The 13,925-nt window shown below is 41.1% G+C and overlaps 1 protein-coding gene across 3 annotated transcripts in view; it reads right to left on the bottom strand.

The window, feature by feature from the left end:
• The window catches only part of LOC117945197 (kinesin-like protein KIF2A), a 22,354-nt gene continuing 8,429 nt past the window's right edge, over positions 1-13,925 (bottom strand). Inside the window, exons 2-22 of one of the 3 annotated variants that reach the window (XM_034872507.1) lie at positions 13,234-13,328; positions 9,994-10,116; positions 9,192-9,246; positions 8,833-8,949; positions 8,465-8,509; positions 7,067-7,167; positions 6,801-6,896; positions 6,654-6,708; positions 6,377-6,539; positions 6,113-6,203; positions 5,895-5,958; positions 5,659-5,750; positions 5,428-5,570; positions 4,927-5,131; positions 4,704-4,814; positions 4,543-4,610; positions 4,109-4,234; positions 3,217-3,364; positions 2,192-2,293; positions 1,010-1,145; positions 1-915 (exon numbers count right to left, since the gene is read on the bottom strand). In XM_034872507.1, the coding sequence (XP_034728398.1) occupies positions 830-915; positions 1,010-1,145; positions 2,192-2,293; positions 3,217-3,364; positions 4,109-4,234; positions 4,543-4,610; positions 4,704-4,814; positions 4,927-5,131; positions 5,428-5,570; positions 5,659-5,750; positions 5,895-5,958; positions 6,113-6,203; positions 6,377-6,539; positions 6,654-6,708; positions 6,801-6,896; positions 7,067-7,167; positions 8,465-8,509; positions 8,833-8,949; positions 9,192-9,246; positions 9,994-10,116; positions 13,234-13,328 (2,222 nt within the window). In that variant the 3' untranslated portion in view covers positions 1-829. The remainder of the gene's footprint in view (positions 916-1,009; positions 1,146-2,191; positions 2,294-3,216; positions 3,365-4,108; positions 4,235-4,542; positions 4,611-4,703; positions 4,815-4,926; positions 5,132-5,427; positions 5,571-5,658; positions 5,751-5,894; positions 5,959-6,112; positions 6,204-6,376; positions 6,540-6,653; positions 6,709-6,800; positions 6,897-7,066; positions 7,168-8,464; positions 8,510-8,832; positions 8,950-9,191; positions 9,247-9,993; positions 10,117-13,233; positions 13,329-13,925) is intronic. The other 2 variants (XM_034872508.1, XM_034872509.1) reach the window with 2 other exon arrangements.

Genomic DNA, 13,925 nt, shown 5'->3' on the forward strand with positions numbered 1-13,925 from the left:
TTTAAATGAAACATGAATCTTTATTACTTCATCCAGCATTACATCCGGTGCAAACACTGAGAAACATAACCGTTGGTAGATCGGTGGGCTTCACTATACATTTATTAATAGCAGTTTTTTCTAGTTTCAGTTTTATAACAAAGTGTTAAACGGGTGGAAAACATGTTTTTTTTTACGTTAAGTATGAAGTTTTAAGACAGTTGCCACGTAGAACGACATGGCACAAACTGAAGTAAACTACATGTAAAAACCTCTCAGGGACACAAGGAAAAGAACAAAATGTGGTTAAATGCTTCTTCCATTCTGGGAAAAGCTCTGAGAAGGAAGAAAGAGAAGAGACCACCTGTAATGAGATGACTTTACAATGTCAACTGAGGACCTAGAAGCATGAGAACTGAGGACAGTGGCGTACATACGCTTTCACAGAGTGCTCATGCAGACATGTCAGCCACAAATCTAATACTGGTTTTGTGCAGTAAACCTTAAAAACATGTTCAATAAAGATCTCTTCTGAAACCAGGACAAAATATTCAGTTTCAAGAAAGTACAAACAACTGTAAAAGAAAATAATTTAATGAGAACAAAGAGGGCACACTAAACATTCTTCAGAAAGGAAATAAAACTATTTTCCTTCCTATGTTTCTAATGAGACCATAGTGAGGAACAGCCAGTTTTGTAAGGAGAGGGATCATAACAAATGCACCTTGAGCCTGTTGATCCATCAGACAGTCCTTTTATTTGTATTTTCACAGCTGCTAGAGACAGCCCAAGTTGTGCCAAACATCTAGTGGTTATGCTTCTGTGTGTGCCACTTAAATCTCTTCAGCCTCTAAAGAGCACGTGGCCTCTTGGGGTTGATCTGCTTACTGGCTTGCTCTTCCTCTTGGAGTGTAGAGCGGAATGACTTCACTTTATCTAAGAGGAAAAGACATGATCGTAAAAAAAAGATTAGTGTTTGCTGGAGCAGGATGTATTGTCATTGACGGGCAACTGCGTGTTTCAGTGATACCTCGGAGCTCAGTGAGGATATCTATCTTCTGGTCGAGGATCTGCTCCAGTTGAGTTGCGTACGACTCCACGTCATAATCCACTTCTTCTGTCATCTCCAGCAGCACCTTCTCGTCTTCCAGCCACCGGATAGACTCCTGCTCACAGAAGTATGGCCAAAGTGATAATCACGATTATTTTGATTAATATTGTGATCACGATTATTTGTTGATTTTAACCAAAACAAATTTTATCGTCACATAGGCTCAGGGAGACGGCTGACTCATTGTGAACGGGTCAAACGGCGGCTACACACGTCTTGTGTATGAAATGTCTGTATCGTCACTGCGCTGCATTTTTATGAACTATGATTTTCTGACCATGGGTCACATCTCTGGCCCAGGTCCAGCTGCTCCGTCTCACACGCTGTTACTCTACCAACTGAAGTTAGTTGCATTCAATGACTTCTTCTGTGTTCTTTGCCGGGGGGGCCGCGATAGGGTTACCCGTGGAAACACTGGTACAAATACAGGTTTGCCCCTCATATTCAACAATATACAGCTGTGTTGATAACAATTAAAACTGTAGACAAATTACAGAAGTATGGACCGGCGGCCGCTGTGTGGCCGGGCTGCGCGGAGAGTAAGACGAGAGAGAGTAGAGGAGAGATCCCACACAGACACGGCTTTACCGAAGGAATGGGTCATGTAACGCAAAATTAAACCATGTCCATATAAACAGGATTGCAGCGGATGCGAGGACATTGGGTGCACCGGGGCGTCCTAGAGGAAAAATAACACTCGCGCCCTAGAGCCCTGTGCGCTAACAGAAGCTAACTAGCACCGCCACCAACTACCATTGTGGTGGCATGCTCACTGCTGTTGTCTGAATAACACAGACGGGACAAAATGTTGTGTTTACTGGTAAACTGGTAAACATTGAGACCCACGTATAAACGACTGCTATCTGTTGAGTTCTGTTAAAAGTGTATAATGGAAAAAAAGTTACATACCCTGTCTTTAATATTTACAATGTGTAAATTTGTCAAAGTGTGACTCTAGCATTGTATTTGCAGACCTTCATGAATGTACGTACAGAAATTACAAAACTTCTTAAAAGCAAATGATATATCTGTATGCATGTATCTGGACATAAGAAATGAGCAAGAGTAGTTCAACAGTCATGTTGTCTTCAGTGTTCTGACCTGAAACACAGCTCGGTGGTCCTCCAGGACCTGCTCCTCCATCTCCACTAACTGAGACACTGCCTCGTGGAAGGTAAAGAGCTGGGGAGACACTTCCTCCTCCTGGGAAACATATTTACACAGATTTAACATGACTTCAGCAGCAACAAAAACCGGCCACATTAAAGAGACTTGTTCTGAGATTACTGCTAGAATCCCAGTAGACATTATGTTGATTCCTTAAAGGCTCTAAATATTCTCCTGACTTTCTCGCGAGCAACACAGTCCATATATACAGTATCTCAACTGTTAGGCTCCTCAACTATAAGGACCCCTGCACGCTGCCTGTGTGGCGTGTCCGTTTTTATTTTGGCTCCTATGTTAACAGTTTAGAGCCTGCAAAGCCTGTTTTTCACTCACAAGCGTGTTGGAAGCGTTTCCAGTCAAAATAGAATACAAATAGATGTTTATGTCATTTTGACACAAACGCATTAAGTAAATGACATTTTCTAGGTTTTGACATAAATGCAGATATTTGTGTAATTAAAGAACTGAATAATTATCGATTTTCAAATGTTGCACCTGTCAATTCAGAAGGACATGTCAAAATATGTGCAAATAAATGTACACACACAAAAATATTGACAAAATAAAGTTGAACACGTTATTTTAATTTATCAAGGGGAAACATACATGTGTACAGACAAGGCTAGCAGCCGCGTCAGACAGGTTTCTGGTGTGCAAAACGCACAACGTAGCTGACACGCAACAGAAACACCACGCAGGCAGTGTGCAGGAGCCATAAGTTGTTGGAATACGTGCTGTTTGCTACAACTTTACACTGCTTTAATAGCAGGCTCTGTTTCCAGAACAGTCACTGTCTATACCAAAATTGGTGACTAGGTACTTGATTATTTGGATGAGCCAAAATCAGGCAATTATGACTATAACAGTTTCATTTGATAGAAAATGAGTTCTATCACAAGATGCTGTCTATCGATATTGTGACATGATGTTACATATACTGTAAGACCTTGTGTACTTACATTCTGCTCACAGAGCAGTTTGAGATCGTCTCTCTGCGGCGAGATACTCAGCCAGTCCTCGTCCAAAAGATCCAGCTGGTCGACAGCAGGGATGGTGGGTCGCACCCCCTCCATCACTTGGTTGGTGTCCACTGTCAGCTCCTTCACCCTGCAGAGCAAAGACATTGAGCCGGTTGGGACCGTTTTCTTCACAACGCAGACCCACTCTAAACATGGCTGCTGTTTGATTTGAGGTGTGACGTTAACGGGGGGGGGGGGCACAGGATGGTAGCTTCATTACAGCAGTGACATCATGCATGGGGAAGGTTGGCTGTGTTTGCTCTAATAGCTTTAATGAAACCTCACAGAGCTGATGAAGTATGACCACTCTGTTCAGATACAGCGCTAATGAATTTGGACTATGTTAGAGGGATTACCTGCTGAGTTTGTTTGAACAAAAGCTGATCCTGGGTTCTTTTATTGAACAGCTTTGTGAACGCCTCAGTGTCATTATTGGTGCAAAACAGCAGCGGACACCTCATTAAGTCACTAATCCCACCCAGCTTTTACGGTTGGTGGTGTCACACAGAACAAATAGAAGAAACACCCACATGAGCAGACATATGTGTTGTTCTTCAGAAGTCGGTGTAAAGAAAAAAGGTTATGTCCACAGCTTAGCCAAAGAAAAAAGTGGAAGGAGGGGAGGATGAAAAGTGTCTCATCATGCAGATGGGAAATAGATTTCACGAGCTTTCCACTGTGAACAGCTGATGAAATGAATGAACGACACCAAGATGAGATTTGAGGTTGTTTATCATAATGTAATAAATACCTGGAGGGAGCACATGCATTGTGGTTGGTTTGTGTGTGTGTGTGTGTGTGTAGTAGTTCTGTGCTTTAGGGAGTGCTTGACCTGCTGGGAGAGGTATCAGCAAAGTCATCGTACTCAAAGGTATTGGTGGGCGAGTGCTCAGAGCGACTCCCCTGACCGCACTGAGAGAAGGGGATGTCTGACGGACTAATCCCGAACTCCTTCACTCTACACAGCGATGCCAGCCACACCATGGCACAGAGGAGCAGAGGGCGGGAGAGAAGTGGGGAAACAAAGCAGGAAAAAGAGAAGAGAGCGGATACAAGAGAGTCAGACAGCACTACTGAGAGTAGGCAGAGAAATGTATAATAGCAACATAGATACAGCTGATTTCAATCCATATAAAAGATGCTGGGTATTATAGAGGAATTAAAAAGGAGCTATGATTTTATAACATTCCCTAATTGGTTCCTGTGGCAATAGTGCCGTGATACAATAGTACAGTAAATCACTGTAGTAGGTTAACATATTCCCACCTGTTGGCGTAGCGTAGTGTGTTGAGGGTATTCTCACAGGATGTCATACCAGGAGAGATTGTTGCAATCTGTGCAGAGAAGGAGAAAATCATTGAAATGAATACCATCTGAAAGATAAAGGATGACATGGACATAGGATATTAATAAGGCAATGAACTGACCATGCATGTGCGTGAATTCTCCCCGATGAACGAGTCCCTCAGGACCTGCGTGAGCTTACTGGCTCTGAATGGAGTGTGAGGCTTGTTACGGCCAAGAGCCCTGATACACTCCTGAACCAAGAAAGCAGAGACACATTGTGTGGTTAATTAAAAATGTCTAATATGAATCACTGTGTATTGTGCTGCTAAAGTAGCCAGAAATGTTTGGCAGCTGCCCACAAACCTTCAGGGCCAGCAGGCTTTTGTTGATCTCAGCTCCCTCCAGACGAGTTTGGCGGTCAGCACTCGATGTATCCGCCCCCCTCTCATTACCTGCAAGGTCGATGAGGGAGAACTTTCCGTGCATCTTCCCCTTCCTCCGGAGAATGATCTGGAAAACAGCGTGGCTGCGAGAGGAGTGTGCGTTGGCTGATGTCTGCCCTGATGTTCTGGAATTGAGAAGAAGGAGATATGAAGATGAACAAACGGCAAAGAGAGCAAGAAAAGAACACATGTAGGAGAGGAAAAAAATGTGCATGACTTTCTGTTATTTTTCATGAACATGGTGTACAACAATATGTTGTTCTATAACAAGACATTTGCACAACGAGTGAACAACTCATTTCATGGAGAACAAAAATAAGTGTAATGCTATGATCGTAATAACATGTAATTAACAAACACAAGACTTCTAAGTCTTGCACCACTAACAACAACTAGATGGACAACGTTTCTGTTGTTATACCTGCAGCTGTTGCCAACTTCTATGAGTTTTAAGACCTCCTCGGTGCACTTCACGTCCTTCTCCTGAAGCCCCACAACCTGTACTTGCTGTTTCCCATCCTCCAGTACCCTCAGCTTAGCTTTACGATTCAGCAGGTCGAACACCTAACAATACAAACACACAGTCAGCATTGCTTATTTATTTTTTTGGGAGGGGGGATGGCGATGAATGGGGAGACTACATATCACTTGCCTTTCCACTGTAGATTTCAAAGAATGTTGCATACACTTGTAGATCTAACTTCTTGTAGTTGGGTTTCTTCAACATGAGAAATACATCCCGAGCTGTGTGGAAACAAGAGATCTAAATATTGCACCAGAGCAAACCAAATCCTTTATAATTAATCAACCAAGCAAATTTTATTTGAATGTCTTTTCTGACTAGAACACATAACCCTAACACAAAAATAACATAGCTCATTGACTTACCAGCTAATGCATAAATTCCTTTGGAGCAGTCTTGGTTCTTCCCCGAAAAATCTCCACCCATAGTCTAAAATGCAGTACACAACATAAGCATTTTTAAATTGCATACAATTAAATTAGAATTAAAATTTAGCAAAAACTCTCAATAGGAACAGTTAGGTTTGATCCCTAGTAAGTGATGTGGTTTTGGCTTTTTGAAGGAGTCACTGAGCCTGACTCACATGTGTTTTTCCACTGCCTGTCTGCCCATAGGCAAAGCAAGTGGCCATGCCCCTCTCAAAAATGGTCTCCACTAGAGGTCTGGCCGTGAACCTGCAGGATGAGACAGAACATACATTTATTCAACACTCCATCTGCAAAAGCGAGATGTCACATCTAACAATCATGTACACAAGTAAGAAACAGTAATTCAGTTCTGTAAAACAACGCAATTTCCTCATCATATTGACTACATTAACTAACATACAACAATTGTTGTTACAAACCTGTAAACCATCTCATTGGTGGTGCTGTCATCAAAGGCGTAGTCAAAGCGGAAGGTCTGGTTCTCCAGGTAGCGGGTCAGGTCCACTTTTTGTTTAGGTTCATGAACCATCACCACGTCTTTACTGGGGATGGTGATCACATCCAAATCCTTCATGGACAACTCTGGAACCCAGCATAGGCACGACTCTCAATCCCAATAATACTTTGGAGGAAAACATTTTAGAAAGACTACACCCAATGATTGGTCACAATGTTTTTACCGATGGAAGACCTTACCTTTCTTGTTGAGTGGACGTTTCCTCACACAAACACATATCCTGTGCTCTTCAATCTAGACAGTGCAACAAAGATAATGTCAATATATTCTGCCTTTAGGGTCAACACCGAGCAATCAGGAGAGAAGAAGAAGCTACATCCACTCACCAGATCTGCGGTGGTCAGGGGCCGGTAGTCTAGACTGGCTCGGAAATCTCGGATCATATACATGATCTCATAGTTAGGGATGGTGGTATCCACCTCCTGAAGGAGTAACAAAGGGAAAGGGTGAGGTGCCAGCTAGTTCCCCAATAGGTGGATCATTGTAATATATTTTAATCTACCATGTCAATGTCAAGAGCATAAGTGGGTATGAAGATTGAATATCATATTCTGTTAATTAAGAAGGAGAAAGGTGAATGAAAGTTATGTACCTGAGCTCTCTTCTCCCTGAGCTCCTGTTGCTGCAGCCGGCGCCTCTCTCTCTTCTCCTGAAGTTTCTCCACCTCCTTCACGCAGTTTGACTTCCTCCGCGCTGCCATAAAGACAAGAGAAACAGTCACTCTACTGCCGTTCACAGGATATGCCAACAGCCTCTTTGTAAAATGGTCTCTTCCTCTCTTATTCTTCCTCTTCCTTTCTTCTACTTCCTCAGTCATTTCCCTTGGCTTGAGCAGCATCTTTCACCCAGCGAGTCTTTCCTTAACATGGTGGTCCTTCAAACAGAAGGGAGACTTTGGGCTATTTTTAAACAAAGCAGTATATGGATAGCACAAAGGACACAGTGGCTGGTGCAAACTGCCTCCAGTATAACACTAGCTTCTTTCTCTACATTAATAAAAGGCCTATACAGTGTGTTCACAATCTTCTCGCGTATACCTTCTATCCGCATCCTAAAACACAACTGGAATGAGGGACTGCTACAACAAATCATACATATTCTGTGATATGTACCCTGTATTACCTCAATGACTTGAAATTAAATTAGAGGTTGAAGTAATTCAAATCAACCAGTAATCAAACAGAAGCTCATTCCAAATCCCCCAGCACAGCCCACTCACAGATTAGTGGTGTTTTATGTCATATAATAAGAGAACATAATTTAACAAACATGTAAGTAAAAGCCCCTTCTGATTGCTTGCAGAGTTCATAAAAAACTGTGTTTTCTGATTAGCTCTGGCTCGCCGCTACCACCCCAGCTTCCCACTGTAAAGCCTGGTCGCAGCTCTGTAATACACTCCTGGCATCCCATTGGCTCCTGTCCCTGAAAACCCAGACTATCAGAGCAGAGGGAATAATAATCTACTCTAATCTGGGAGGAGAAGATGAGCTGGGTCAGCAGCTGGACAAGGCAGTAGAAGAGGGATGCATCACCATCACTACTTGAGGGTTGCTCTGTCTCACAGGTGGTGGGAGAGCTAAGCGTCTCCCTCCTTCTCCCCTGATTCCATCAAATGACAGTGAGCGGTTGGATGGAATGGGAGATAAAGAAAAAGGTTATTGTTGTTGTCTGTGCCTTGAGAAGGAACGCAGCGCTACAGGCTTTTCCACACATGTACTTGTGTGTGACTCAGCAAAAATCTGACAGGGAAAAGACAGTTGCAGCCAGCCAAGGCAAACGTTTTTTTCCCCCAGTCTAATACCCACAAAGCCTGTCTGCTGGATGGATTGTGTTTGTGCTACTTCCCCACCACAGCTCAAAATAGTATCTGGCTGACATTTTGGGTGTACAATTTTCTCGTAAGACTAGAGGACTCTCACTTTCTATGGGGAACTCTATTAGAATCACCATAAGGCATTAAGGGCAGGGGAAACATTCAGGTGATACATACAAAGCTGTCCAGACTCCTTTCTGGATAGCAGGTGATGTGAGGATTCTGTGACAAACATGCGGTCAACAAAAACATGACATATTAAAAGTTTTATAGATGGCCTAAACCAATTAATCAAAAATACTGTCATTGTTAAAAAGCAATGGAATTGTTTACAATTCATTTGATAACAATTTTGAATATCATCAATATCATTTTATAAAGAAGATAATTTTGGGATTTGGATTTCAAACCCTTTATGGGTCCGTTAACTTTAGGCCAAACGCTTACAACTAGTTTACTCAAAACATTATTTTCTGGAGAAAGGTCCTGTTTGGTTCACAGGTTAGGTTAATTGTGAAAAAAAATGAGTGTTTTGATCAGGTTACCCATCTGCAGTTGTTGTTGCTGCTGAGCTTGAGTGAGCTGTGAAGGCTGCAGAGATGGGGGTGGCGGTGCAGGCTCTGGTTGTTGAGGCTGTGGTTGTCTGGCCCGGGTCGGAATCCCTGAAAACATGAAACCACAAAAGATTAATAATGATACGAAATATAAGTATGGTCTGGAGTCTTGTAGTTTATACATGAGCTTCAAGTTGTCAGAATCATAGGCATACTTCCTCTTTGTGTGTGTAAAAACTGTAATACAGCATTTTATTCCCGGGGCATGTCACGCCAGACAACCAGTTGTCAATTGTCACTGGTGTGACCAGTGTAATTTAACTATTCCCAGAGAAGTGCATGAAACAAACCTCTATTATCCCTGGAGGGGGTGTCATTCTTACTAGGTGCTATCGTCCGACGGTTCTGCAAAATAAAAACAAAAGCAACAGTGAAATATTTTAGCTAAAAGGATTAGGGTTTAGTGAATCCTAATTTCACTTCTACATATTTCATAGCTGTTATGGACCTGAAAAAGGAAAACTAAACTTTTTTTTTTTTATTATTTAGTTTTAAGCCTCTTTCGTCTACCTCTGCAATGTAGTAAAGATACAGAAATAGACAAAGCCTGAGAATCAGATTAGTACAGAGTACTGAGGCCTCCTTTATCAACACTAATGTTTGTGATGGCGCAGCTAATGCAAGCATCTTAAAAGTATGTTTTAAAAAAATAAATGAGAATAGACCTTGTCCAAATCACAAGAGGCAGAAACTCCCTGTGTATGTTGTTGTTAGGATGTTGTTAGGATGATTCTTGTACAGGTTATGGATCTACTTCAACAGAGAATCTACGTTACAGGTTATTTAAGTACCAAAAGTACTTTGTTACAGGCGATTGAGTAGGTTAAATCCCCAGTGTAACATTTACCAAATTAATCCCCGTGTTAACGGAGCCAATGGTGCAGTGGCAGTCCTAATCTACTGTGCACCAATTAGTTGGGTTCTATATTAAGGTCCAGCAAACTGCTGCCATATAACTACCTGAGCCAGTCTGATTACTTTAGATACACTGTCCCTCACATGGAGAGAATGAGGAAAGAAAGAAAGCTGTGTTTTTGTTAAAACAATCCAAACTATATTACACCTATTTGTTACTACGTTGTGTGTACTCACCTTTGCAATTTTATTGACCTTCACACATGTCGGTGTGGGTGGGGGTGGAGTCTCTGGACTAGGGGCAATTTCCTCATCTGGAGCCACATCTGGGTTAAGTGCAAATATACTCTCCAAGTCAATCTGTCCGAGAGGGGTATTAATGCCAACAGATTACACAAATGCCAATTAACCGATGGTTGGCATAAGACAGTGTATTTGTTGAATAGTCTCCCTATAAGCAAACAAGCAGAGAGACAGGCTGTAGCAGAAGTTCAGGTTTGACATCAGTCAGACTTGTATTACAATCTAATGACTTTAATGTTTAATTTAAAATAAAATCGACTTGCATCTTGACTTTGACTTCAACACCAATGACTTGAGACTTCACTTGGACTTTGACTTGAATGACCTGATACCCCCCCATAGCCCAGAGATAAAAACAATGATGCTTCTATTAGTAGCTGGTGAGCATTTATCAGTGAGCAACAAACAACTGATGCAGTGTAATTTGCCATACTTCTATGAGCTCCAGATCTATTGCAGTGATTCTCAACAACCACCAATAAGCTTACTTTTTAACAAGTACTAAATGAATTGACATATTTTAATGGGATAATGGGGTAATGGGATTGTTGCATTCAAGATTTGGTAGCCTACATGTTGTCTTCAGCAATATTATTGTCCGACGTTCATTTAACCAGAGAAACAGAGCGAGAGAGTATAAAAAGAAAGAGGAGAAAATACAGATAGAGAGCTTGAGATGATAGAATATAACAATTTAATAGACATCTATTCACTGCCCAAACCAAATGTTAATACCATTCCAAATTCCAAAATCTCATACACCAGGGAAATATATCAGTAGGTCTATATATAGCTAATATAGTGCTGGGCGGTATTCCTGTCTATACCGTATACCGGTAGTAATTTCCTGTATGATACAAATTTTGCATAAACCGTAATATGTTGCCGCAGAGAGGGCTGCAGCTGAGTAATCAGCGAGTGAATTGAGAACGGGAGCCCTGTTAACTTTATACCCTTCTCACTCATGGTAGTAACTTTATAACAAAACAATTATTAACTGACAACTAACTCTGTTTAACAGGATAAAACATCACAAAACACAACAATTTGTGGCTTAAACAATTTCTAACACTAATAATTTTACATTTTCAAATTTACATTGCCAAATGGCATGTTGGGTAATATTATAGCAGCTAGCCAGCCAGGCAGCATAACAGTCTAAGCTGGGAGATGCTCCGGTCACTACTGCACATTCAAGAACAGAAAGATAGAGGATGAAGAAAGACCGGCACCAGATCAATGTAGCTAGAAAGAGGAGCCTTTGGATGTTCTGAAGTTTTTTGTTTCTAAAAATAATCGGACATGATTTAGCCACTGTTGTTGCCTGTTGTTCTAACATTACTTGGATGCGCTAATGTTACACGGTTGTGCTAACATTCCCAGCCATACTAACGTTTAAAACATGTCACTTCAAGCATGCAGCGGAGCAATAATATGAATTCAAGACGGAGAGAAAAACATGTTCAGAGCAATGATTAAAACACTGGATTTAAGACGTATGCCTCGCTGAAATACGTCCGCCAACCTACTAACATTATTCACCCACCACAGAGGCTGACACGTTCAGTCACCCACTTTTCACCTAACTTACCTGTGGCCAAGGTAGTGTGTATACAACTAGTTTGTTTTGAAAGGGAAACAATCGTAAAGTTTTTTGTATGTTTATTTATTAGATTTAAGTTATTTAAGTATTTTACTACTTTGCAGTTTGCACAATAAAAATAGTTTAGATTATGTAACTGTTTTATGCGTTCTCCTTCATATAATGCTATTTTATAATGTGGTGGAGCCAAGCAAACCCTTTAGTAATCAATTTTAGTAAACATGATCATATTATGGCATATCATTGCTTTGTGATATACTATGTCCTCTTGACAGTAGAATAAACCATTATAAACCTATAAAAAGGGTCAGTCAAGCAAAAAAAGAAAGTACCGCATTAAAAATACCATGATACAAATTTTTGGTCATACCCTCCAGCTCTAGGCTTATATATGAAATAACGCAAAATACAGTCAGGCTTCATTGCTGAGAAGTGGGACATACTGTTAGGTATTGTGTGGGACATGTGACAGAGTTACAGACTGTTAGTTCAAGCACATCAGTTGATCAGGTGATGTCTGGTGGGACTGTAGTACATGCATTGACCGATATGAATCTATATCCGGTTGTATTGTCCCAGATACAACTACATCAACGTGTGTGTGTGTGTGTGACATAAAATTCTGCTAGCCACATGCTAACACTCACAAGTGTATTGTATTCACGTGTCCTCACTTAATACTGTAACTGATTATGATCGGAGTGTTCACAATGGCTGTGTAACATGAACCTGTGAGTTTGAGTTACTTGAGTTCTCTCAAGATTACAGCAGCAAGAAGGCTTAATACAATTTATAATGGAACATGAATGTGGTTACATTGAAAGAATATTAACTGTGTCCATCAGATTTAAATGCACCAAGTCGGCCATTTCTTTGCTTTGCTTTTTGCTTGCAGGTTTCTCTATAGAGCTCCCCCTACAGCTTCGGAATAGATATTTGGCAAATCCTCTCTCAATCTGCCGTTTCCTCTCTCTGTTCCTCCGACAATGCTTTCCTAAGTTTCTGTTTCTTTTTTTGCCAGATCACCCAAGACAACAGTGTGAAAAACTCGAGAAAAAAAACCCCCATCGCTACTTTGTTAGCCGGATCCTGAATGGACGTATGTGTGCAGTGGCATAAAGCCATCGGTTAGATCACGAGACCTGATATCACATGAAACTTCCTGATGCTGAGTCCGACGACTCGCCTGCCGAAAGTTCCAAGGGTGGTTTTTCCGCTCACAGGTGCAAGGAGGGAGCGAGACGACCACCATACAACTCGAAAAAAGTCATATGACCATTCCACTGACTCCAGAGCTGTTCAGTTAAGCTAAATCAAGCTAAAAAAAAATGGCACGGTTCCCATTTAACATTGAATCACACTGAATTGTTTCATATTAAAATGCATTGTCCCTGAACCATATCGTAGCCTATCTATCTAGCTACGTATCTTATCGTCTTATAAAAGGAGAGATACACACCTCTACTGGTTGTGTAATCATCACAGCTGCTGAATGTCTTTAAATGCATTATTTATTGCTATTGAAAAAAAGTACATAGTGGTGCTTTGAGTGGTAATAAACGGTCATTTACCTCTTTGCCTTTTGTGTCTCCGTTTTCTATCCACTCCACTGTGACACTCTCGTTGTCCTCATTCAGTGAGGTCACCATTGCCTGGTGGATACGCCCTGTGCAAGTATCATAGACAAGAGAAACACAAACATCAGACTAACACCTAAAAGTGAAGGCAGTGCACAAAAATCGAAACTAGGGCCCACATTATTTTAGGGCCCTCGCACGTTTATTAGCAACAATAGTGGCAATGTCTCAATTTACGTGGAGTAATAATGGTCATGCATGTGCTACTCACCACCTGATGTTTTAGTAATGAAAGACACAAACACACACAGGTTGACATAAAATGGATTTCACCAATACCTTGTGCATTAGCAAGGTAATGTATTTAGAAGGGTAATTACAAAAGACCTAATTACCGCCTGCACGCCTGATCAGATCTGCACCTAGTAGTAGACCTGTTAAATTAGAATGTAGCAAGATTTTAAGAATGTTGCCTGTGTATTACATTGTGTCAATGACTGCAAATCGGGCTGGGTGGATTGTGATTCAATATTATTGTTTAGCAGCTATCGGCTTGCGCAACGATACAAATTTGTACTATCACTCTATCGTTTCTACCGCTAAATTAATTAATCAGTGTGCAAGTTGTAATTAAAAAATAATAAATTGACATGAGAACTTGTTTTACACGTATGAAGAATTTGGTG

Source organism: Etheostoma cragini, chromosome 5, assembly GCF_013103735.1.
Source record: "Etheostoma cragini isolate CJK2018 chromosome 5, CSU_Ecrag_1.0, whole genome shotgun sequence".
In the NCBI taxonomy this organism is placed as follows: domain Eukaryota; kingdom Metazoa; phylum Chordata; class Actinopteri; order Perciformes; family Percidae; genus Etheostoma; species Etheostoma cragini.